The sequence below is a fragment of the Triticum urartu genome, chromosome 5A (assembly GCF_056163025.1).
Source record: "Triticum urartu cultivar PI428250 chromosome 5A, HENAU_Tu73, whole genome shotgun sequence".
Classification (NCBI taxonomy): Eukaryota; Viridiplantae; Streptophyta; class Magnoliopsida; order Poales; family Poaceae; genus Triticum; species Triticum urartu.
The window spans coordinates 658,610,101-658,620,224 of record NC_141877.1 but is presented as its reverse complement, the minus strand read 5'-3'; the positions used below and the strand labels follow the sequence as shown (position 1 = coordinate 658,620,224).

Genomic DNA, 10,124 nt, shown 5'->3' with positions numbered 1-10,124 from the left:
AATCCGGATGGCGGGTTGATTTCAAGAAAAGAAAAGGACTTTTGTGTAAAATACAAAAATAATGATTCGTTTTAACTTAAAACAAGGATTGAATTCTCTGAAATAGAGGATTTTTTCTGAAAAATGCCATGACGGACGGAAGAAACCTAATTTGCTTTATTATATTACTAGCAAATATGCACGTGCGTTACAACGGGAGAAAAACAATCAGATTATGTCAAGATGAGATACGGACTTTTAAAATGTCTTTTCATAAACTACAGTTGAATCATGTCACGATGAGATAAGGGACTTTTCCAAAGTCATTTCAAAAACTGAAAATGCTCTCATCACGACTTGATTTCCTAAAGCGCCACAATGAAATATTGTTTGGCTAAGCAAGCTGCATTGATGAACCCTGTCTGAGCTAGACTGATGAATGATGTGCCTCGCCTTGACCTAGCATCGCGGTGTTTTCCGTGACCAGTAAAACTATAGTACCAGAATAAACATGCTACGTATGGAGGCAAATTAGACATTTAGTCATTTTCATATAGCTTACAAAAACTAACCCATATGACATTGTGTCAATTTTTAACCGATGCATGATGGACTAAACAAAACCATAAAACAACGTCTACATATCCCCTAAAAGAGCTCTATGTAAGTGATGGTTCGTTTTGTTCGTTATTTACCTATCTGTTTGATTTTTTTTGTACATTTCGAAAATTTTATGGACATTATTTTCAAATTGCTGAATATTGATCACTTTTTAAAAATCATGAACATTGTTTTTTAAATCGTATTTTTTTATGATATGCAAAAAGTTTTCAAAAATGTTGAACATTTTATGATTTGCCTACCATGTTTTGAATTCACGAACATTTTATGATTTCTCAAAAAAAATCTTCAACTTACAAGTTTCTGAAATTTGGATTTTTTTGGAAATCCCGAATTTATTAAAAATAAAAAAACAGAAGTAAGAAATGAAAAGGCAAAAGAAAAGGAAATGAAGAAAGCAGGCGTGCAGGAGGAGGAGGAGGAGCGCTTGCTAAAAGCAAAGAAAAGAACATAAAAATCCTGAATTTATTAAAAATAAAAAACAGAAGTAAGAAAAGAAAAGGCAAAAGAAAAGGAAATGAAGAAAGCAGGCGTGCAGGAGGAGGAGGAGGAGCGCTTGCTAAAAGCAGAGAAAAGAACATAAAAAATTCCAAATTTATTAAAAATAAAAAAACAGAAGTAAGAAAAGAAAAAGCAAAAGCAAAAGAAAAGGAAATGAACAAAGCAGGCATGCAGGAGGAGGAGGAGGAGCGCTTGCTAAAAGCAGAGAAAAGTAGGGCTGGACCAAAAGCTCGTAACTCGTGAGCTTAATGAGCGCTCGATAGTTCGGCTCGTTAAGCTCATAGCTCGCTTCTTAATGACCAGAGTCGATCATTAATTATAGCTCGTTAAGCTTAACGAGCTTAACGAGTGAGCTAACGAGTTTCACGAGTAGCTCGTTAAGCTCGTTAGCAACAACACAACACATACTTTTATCTTATGTGACAAACTTTTTGTAACATCTCAGCCCATCTATTTAATCTAATCAACATATTAGGCAACAAACTACTTCATTTCCTTTTGTAGTCATCATATTTTATCTTGAAAACCATACCTACACATTCATCATGTATGTCATAACATATTATAATCTGTTACGAGCGCTCGCGAGCGCTTACGAGCTTAACGAGCTTCAAACGAGCCGAGCCGAGCAGGGTTTTCTGCTCGTTAATCTTAACGAGCTTAACGAGCCGAGCCTTAACGAGCCGAACTGCTCGTTAGTCCACCCCTAGAGAAAAAAACATAAAAAGGTATGAAGCAAAAGCAAAAGAAAATGAAATGAACAAAGCAGGCATGCAGGAGGAGGAGGAGGAGCGCTTGCTAAAAGCAGAGAAAAGTAGGGCTGGACCAAAAGCTCGTAGCTCGTGAGCTTAATGAGCGCTCGATAGTTCGGCTCGTTAAGCTCATAGCTCGCTTCTTAATGACCAGAGTCGATCATTGATTATAGCTCGTTAAGCTTAACGAGCTTAACGAGTGAGCTAACGAGTTCCACGAGTAGCTCGTTAAGCTCGTTAGCAACAACACAACACATACTTTTATCTTATGTGACAAACTTTTTGTAACATCTCAGCCCATCTATTTAATCTAATCAACATATTAGGCAACAAACTACTTCATTTCCTTTTGTAGTCATCATATTTTATCTTGAAAACCATACCTACACATTCATCATGTATGTCATAACATATTATAATCTGTTAACGAGCGCTCGCGAGCGCTTACGAGTTTAACGAGCTTCAAACGAGCCGAGCCGAGCAGGGTTTTCTGCTCGTTAATCTTAACGAGCTTAACGAGCCGAACTGCTCGTTAGTCCACCTCTAGAGAAAAAAACATAAAAAGGTAGGACCAGGGATCAAACGTGGGTCTCCCCGATGAAGTAATGCAAGCTGTACCAGTACTGTATGTCCATGATACGACAATATGATGGTAACATCATTTAATAATACAATTACTTGGCGACTTTAAAAAACTGAAACGTTTTATTCACTCATAGGTGGCATAGTGGGTAATTTTATCACAACTTTAAGGGTAATTATAGTGGCGGACTACCAGAAACGATAATGGCTTTATTAGTAGGTAAAGATAAAGATAAAGATTAGGTAAAAATATAGATATAGATGTTGGCCACCCGCCAGATCCACGTAAACGCTGGTGGGCCGTGCACCAACACCCGGTCAATCTTCCATGCGACCGTCTGCAAGCGATGATAGATGCCCCGCCGCTGCTGCCGCAAGGACTTTTACTGCGGAGGGGGAGGTGTTGAGGAGTGTCGGTGGGGAGGATTGGCACTCCCAGGTCATTGTAGATTTGAACCATCCGCATGCTATGGCAAACTCTAGCCTTGCCGGTAGTGTGTGTTTTCCATCTTTCTCGGTTCTACGACCATTGATCGAACTTCCATATTTCTTTTATTTTACTAGGCCCGTCTTCTTTTCTTATTGTTGTCACCTCCGGCAATGTCTATTTCTTGACACTAGTGTCATTATTGTGAAAATCTTCTTATTGCAAATCTAGTCACCGAAGAGCGCGACAACAAGCGAGGAACCATAGAGAAAACTGGAGAACCGACAAGGAGGGCCGTGCTGCTGGGAAAAAAATTCCGTGCAGACCGGCTGCAAATCCCGTCTTGTGCATACCCGCCGTCAGATGCCGCCACGTGTCCCACAACACCATCGCACGTCCCGCCCTCGTCCGCTCATTTGCGTCGCTTTCCTCGGCTCGAACCCCACTTATCGGCTTCCTATGTTTCCTCGATCGAGCTCCGATGCGATCGAGAGTTTACCTTGCGCTCATGGCCTAGCAACCGGAGCACTGTCCTCCGCGCGATCAGACCGGCAGCGTGGCAGCCGCCGTGGGTTTCCCAGTCCAGAGCTCACTGCAGCAGGCGGAACCGACAGCCATGTACGCTGTGCGCCTGACCGCCCCCTCCTTTCCATTGCCGCAACGGGCTGGAACGATAGCCATGCCCGGCTTGGCCGCTGTGCGCCGTGCTCCCACAGTCTGAAGCGTCACCACTGTCAAGGACAGGAATGGCCACGGCGGTCTGACACCGTCGCCTCCAAGGACGACCATGGTGGCCTTGCGGCAGACTCGGACGGCATAAACCTTGCGCAAGATGCCACATTGTATTCCTGCTAGAAAATTAAATTTCAATAAAAAGAATTAGCTGCATCCTGTAAGGAGTTTGACTTTTTTAATGTATTTTCGTGTGTTCATTATTTATTTTTTTGCCAAGTTACATTGATCCCGTGTATCAAATTATATGGTGTATCATGATTTGATCACAATTCAGGCACAGAAAACTTGCTTTTGCAGGGGTTTTGATAAGTTATATATACTCCCTCCGTAACAAAATTATATGGTGTATCAAATTATATGTCTTATGCAAACCAGCAGGACAGTACAAGAGCGATTTACATGGTGAAAGTCACTCAAAACAAACTTCAGGGATCTACAGTATAATGTACTAAAACATCAAGACACCATTTGGGGATCTGTCTTGGGCTGCTATCTTCACCTTTGTTGATCAACGAGAAGCAATCTGATTATCCACTTGTTCCAGATTATGTCTTACAACTAAAGCTTCAACTAGTTCTAGATTATCCACTTGCTTAACATAGCCCCTGTTACCTACTTGTAAAAATCGTATGTGATCTGGGATATCACACCATAGCCCACGGGTGTGAATTAGAAAAGATCATGACATCAACATTCATCAGCACGAACTCAGCGGCGACCAATTTTAATTGATCCCTAGTTCTTAGTACCCACGCAGCAATGAGCACTAGAGTGGTACAACATTTGTCATCAATTTTACATTCCTAGTCGATGTCCAAGAAATCAGCAACCATTTCATCTTCTCCAATGGTTTCTTCTTACTCTCATTTTCTGCGATGCTATTGGTCAGAGGAAAACATCAGCATTTTTGTAGCATCATCCACTGGCAAGTGGTCATATGCCTGACCACTGCAATCAGCTATTTAATCTATACAAAGAACAAGTCCAGCACACAATCAGCTACTTCACCAAGTGATATAGACAAAATAATGTAAATGCATTCACCTAATAGTTTCAGTAAGGTCCATGAAGTAGAGATATGCTTCATCAATGCAGTGATACGCACTTTGCATATTCTGAGAAGTAAGAATCTTAATCTTTGGGTTCTTATTTGGTTACATCAAGGTTGATATGCTAACACCTACAAATCCTCACAGCTAACTAGTAAAGGTACCGAACAACGAGGAAACAAAAGGCGTCACAACTTTCATCAGAAAGAAATAGATTGAATGCAGAAACAGAAAAACGATGAATGGGGGACGAGGGGGCCGCGGCAAGCGGAAGAGATAAGGAATTCGGCCCGCACCTATGTCGTGTGGCCGGCGGCTGCACTCGATTTATCCCATGCCGGACGAGAGGGCTAGCGGCGGAAGATGGAGGCGACTGCGGCAGCAGATGCTGGCTCGTGTCGGATCGGATAGTATGCCACTCCAGTCCAGCCGAGCCGAGAAGCGGGATCGAGACGACAAAAACCACGCACGGTAGTGGGTGAGAGGGGGACGTGCGATGGTGTGGTGGGACACGTGGCCGCATCTGACAGAGGGTATGCACAGGACGGGATTTGAGGCATATGGAAAAAATGACTTGTCTCCTTTCCCAAAACAACCAGCAGATCTGTAGCTATTCTTAAGTAAATACTGATTTTGGCATGATAAACATACACAAATGCTCGTCCACTAAACTATTCGAGAAGAAAATTATACACATACCAAAACAACAAAGCTTAACATCTCAACTTGTTGGAACATACATACATACATACATACATACATACATACATACATACATACATACATACATACATACATATGAGTGGTTACATGCATACAGTTCTGACGCGACCGGCCCCTTAACAGTTCGTCTACTTAAGTATTCATTGCATTATCCATTGACGAGTGAGGCATTGTACTTATTTATTTCTTATTTCACAGCGCTATTTATACGGAACACACACCAGATGAGCATTTGCAGCAACCTTATGGATATACCTCGATGACACCTCGATGGCCAAGTTTCTTGACAATCTTATAGCCGCTAAACCCTGCTTTCGTAAAGATCGTGCTCCACTCCTTTTCATCCCGTTGCCGTCCTCTGGTACATATGAACATCAGCATGTCCATCAGCAGTTCGGTTTCAGATATTGTCTCTAGAGAAGATCCAAGCACTATGTCTATGATGATCACTTTTCCTCCCGTTTCTCGGGAAGGTATGGCCTCCTTGCATTGAGCGAGGATCTTGATGCAATCCTCGTCGCTCCAGAAGTGTAGAACAAGCTGGAATGGAAAAAAAAATCTATATTGTTTAAGCAATGGATAATCAGGGACGTGGAAGTTATCACATAATCTAATTATGCATAGGTGTTGGTAGTCCTACAAAAAACTAATACCGAAACATGAAAAAATTGGTGCAATCCAAACTCATAGTTCCCTTTGTGCTATGTGGCTATTAACAGGCAATACTATAAGTGGCTAGCAGTTGGATCACGAAGAATTAACGGTCCATATTAGTTTGGTTATATATCTCAGAATTCCTCTGTACGTATATCCATACCAAAAAGAAAAAGAAATATCATTAGAACATTAACTGTAGAGAGACGTCATATCGTCGTACCTTGAGCATCACGGCTTGAGCTGGTGGGACGGTATGGAACATATCACCAGCGACATAGTTAACAACACCATCACTCGGGACTTTCTCGATCACTTTTGGAAGGTCCAACACGTTGCACTTGATATGCGGGAAAGCCTTGACGATGGCCCTGGCCGTCGTCCCATCACCACCACAGCAGTCGGTGAGCGACTGCAGGCCATTGAAGAGGCCACGGCATTCCCGCACAACCGTGCCGATCCCCATATGGTCATGGGCGGCCAAAGCCTCATAGAACAGCTTGTCGGTCTCAGGATCGAGGAGCGTCATGCTCTCGTCGAAGGGCGCCGCCGCGTGCACATGCTCAAACGGAGATGGCACTGGCAGTGCACGATCATTCTTGAACCAATCGGCCATGCCTAAACCTGACTCCATGTGGTACCGCGACGTCACGGCCAGCGGGAAGGCTATCTGCCTAGCCTCGCCGTCGATGAGTACGCCGTCCACAAGGATGTAGGACAGCGGGGTGAGGCTATAGACCCCGTCCTCGGTGCACGCCAGGGCGTCGGATTTGGCCAGCAGCCGCAAGACGCGGCCGAGAAACGGCGCCTTGGGTGGCGGAAGGGACAGCGCGGCCATGAGGTCGGGCAACGACGCGGTGCCGCCGAGGCGGTGGATCGCCGTCGGGATGCCGAGCTCGATGGCGCACCTGAGTGACATGGACGTGAGGTAGGTGAGGCTGTGGCGCTGCAGGTCAGCCTGCGCCTTGATCAGCTGGGCGTGGGTGGGGACTGTCATCTGAGCTGCCATTCTTTCTCTATCGCTCTCGAGTCTCAGGGCTGTGTAGTGGGTGTAAATTGCTCAGCTGGCTTAAGGGATTTATATAGCATGCGTTTGTGTTTCTGCTAGCTACTAACATGATTTAAAATTTCACTCGTGGAACTCGTGGAGGGCCATGCTTTTGTGGACATGCAGTTTCTTGCACGGAAGATGATACGATCAGGCCGGGCTCCTCACTGTTGGAATTAAAAGCATGCATCTACCTCCTACTCCAGCAACTAATACTGATTTAAATTTCACTCGTGGAACTCGAGGTGGGCCATGCTTGCGTACACGGCTCTGAGCAGAGCGGGACCTGTTTCTTGCAGGGAAGATGAGCGTCTTTTTTTCTTTTTTCTTTTCTTTTGTAATTGCAAACAAACTACTCCCTTCGTCCGAAAATACTTGTCATCAAGATGGAAAAAAAAATATATCTAGAATTAAAATACGTCTAGATACATTCCTTTTATCCATTTTGATGGCAGTATTTTCGGACGGAAGGAGTATTAGCTTCAGAGTAGCACATATGTGGATTCATTACTACTCCAGCGGAGCCATAATACTTGTCGCTCAATTGAATGTATCCAGATGTATGGATCAGGGGAACAGCTCAAACGGATTCATCACAGGAAAAATTACCTAGTTTACTGTAGGAGCAACTTTTTTTTGAGGGAGTATTGTAGGAGCAACTTTTTTTTGAGGGAGTATTGTAGGAGCAACTATGCCTCACAGAAAAATATGTTTTATGTGAGTGTCCAGCCCTGAGGAAATATAATTTGGGCCCAGCCCGCCATTGCACCATCGTGAAACTGGCTCTATGGCTAGAAAGATCTTACTTCATGTGATTTTTTTTCACTTTGGCACTTGAAAAAAGGACATCGTCTGTTAAGGGGTACCCCTTACACAGATCACTCACACCTTGAGAGTTTTTACAAATGACACACTGACGATTTTGGTGGCATTCTTTCCCACGAAGGGAGACACGAGTGGGTTTGTTTGTGCCTTTTTGTAGATTCAGTTTTTAAGAAGGTTTTGTCACTTTTACGGTGCATCCAAATCACAAACCATTTTCATTATTGTCTTCCTCGCGTCAAGATCTTCGAAACTAGATCTCATGTTGATAATTTCCGATGAACTTTTTTCGAGCTAATTTATGCTTTTAACTTGCAATAATATATGCTTTCAAACTAGGCAACATATTTGGTGAATCCTACCTAGTTCGTGTATCCATGTAGCCGTTCCATTTCAGCCCCATGATATTAATCCCGAGCATCACGTGCAGCCTAGGGACTAATTACGTTTAGCCGCCCGCTTTGTAATCTAACAACCATCTTAATTCATGAATCAACCTGTGATTGAGTTGGTTAGGTGGACAGTGGTATCCTCAACCCACCAGGGTTCAAATCCTGATGCTCGCATTATTTCTGGATTTATTTCAGGATTTCCGGCGATGCGCTTTCAGTGAGAGGAGACGTTCCCGTTGACGACGAGACGCCTACGGTGACTTCATAAATCTCAAGATGATATGCCGGCTCAGTCTCTCGGAGGTGCTCATAGGGATAGGATGTGCGTGCGTGCGTTCATAGGGGTAAGTATATGCGCGTGTATATGAGCGTTTGTGTCTGTACTGATGCTCAAAAAAAACAACCATCTTAATTCACAGAACCCCCCCCCCCCCCCCCCCCCCCCCCCCCAAAGCCTTTTAACCAAGAGTACTCCTGTTGCTTCTGCGCGTCCTGCGCTGCCGCCGTGTGTCTCTAATTTCCGTCGACTCGATCCCGACGTCGTCCGGCACCCACGAGAGGCAGGTACCGTCCCAGTCTTGTACGTGCTTGTTTGATCCCACGTTAACATGAACCTGACAACCATCGGCAAACGCCCTATGCACCAGTCTGTTGTGCATGTACTTCTCGACGTAGACCTATCTCCCCTATAACTGGTAATACTTTGCTGCAGCAGCAACTACCGATGAGCAACTAGCAAGTACAACGATGTCATTTGCTAAAACTACACACAAATTCAGTCCTTGTGTATACACGTGTGAGTGTAGGTTGAAAGGCTAATCATGTGGCCATGTGTGCAGCAGTATCGATTCAATCAATAACGTTCAAATGCATATGAGCCATGGAGGACTTAGTACACCCCAAAAGAACGCTGACGTACCCCTCATTATAAGTTCAGTTTGCACTAACAACTGAAACTATGCATGAAGTGCTTATTCTGGTTTATTCTTGACATTGCAGTCTTCATCTTTTACACCTGAATGTGATGAGCACTTGAAGCCTAAAGTGAGTATGACATTTGAAGGACTCGAGGCAGTAGAGAAATTCTACAAGGCATATGCACATGAATCAGGTTTTGGTTCGAATCGGATAACAGAAAAATATTGATAATAAGGTGGTCCGGGCTAAGTGTTTCATGTGTAATAGGAAAGGATTCAAGTCAAAAGATAGTAAGGAGACAGATGACCCCTTGAAGAAAAGGCGTAAGCAGACAAATACACGATGCGGTTGTGATGCCCATATCTTTGTTAGACTTTGTGGGGATAACACCTACAAGATAGACTCATGGGTTGAGCACCACATTCACGGTCTTATATCACCTGATAAGCGTCATTTGATCAGATCGAATCGTACAGTTAGTGAGAGGCTAAAGAATACTTTATACACATGTCATAAGGCAAGCATTGAAACCTCTCAAGCATATAGGCTCCTGCAAGTTAGCGAGGGCGGAATTCCGAATGTTGGCTGCTCAAAGAGGGACTTGCAGAATTACTACCAAGCACTCAGGTATAAAAGATGCAGATGCTCAAATGTTTGTGGCCCAATTAGCTTGAAAGTAGGAAGTAAATTCAGCATTTTCTATCATTTTGACGTGAGTGATGAGGGGAAGCTAATGCGTGTGTTTTGGGCGGATGCCACAGGCAGGAAGAACTATACACTACTGGAATTTTCACGTACGCCGGGTGTCATGCTCTTTGTCGAGTGCTAAAACATGGACACTCTTTGCCGAGTGTCACACTCGGTAAACCTAGCTTCACGGCAAACTGCCTTCTTTACCGTCACTGCCTCACGGCAAGAGGC

General features: G+C 43.8%; 1 protein-coding gene across 1 annotated transcript; it reads right to left on the bottom strand.

Moving 5' to 3' along the window:
* Nucleotides 1–5,342: 5,342 nt before the first annotated feature.
* LOC125511441 (daphnetin O-methyltransferase 1) lies at nt 5,343–7,091 on the bottom strand. Its single transcript, XM_048676818.2, has 2 exons — nt 6,247–7,091; nt 5,343–5,909 (listed from the first exon to the last, which is right to left on the bottom strand). The coding sequence occupies exons 1-2, from the start codon at nt 7,030–7,032 to the stop codon at nt 5,613–5,615; spliced, it is 1,083 nt and encodes a 360-aa protein (XP_048532775.1). The 5' UTR covers nt 7,033–7,091; the 3' UTR covers nt 5,343–5,612.
* Nucleotides 7,092–10,124: the final 3,033 nt, after the last annotated feature.

Coding starts and splice junctions, on each gene's coding strand:
- LOC125511441 (XM_048676818.2), bottom strand. CDS start 7,032: ATGGCAGCTCAGATGACAGTCCCCACCCACGCCCAGCTGATCAAGGCG. Junction 5,910..6,246: donor CTCAAGCCGTGATGCTCAAG/GTACGACGATAT, acceptor TTTCCATTCCAG/CTTGTTCTACACTTCTGGAG.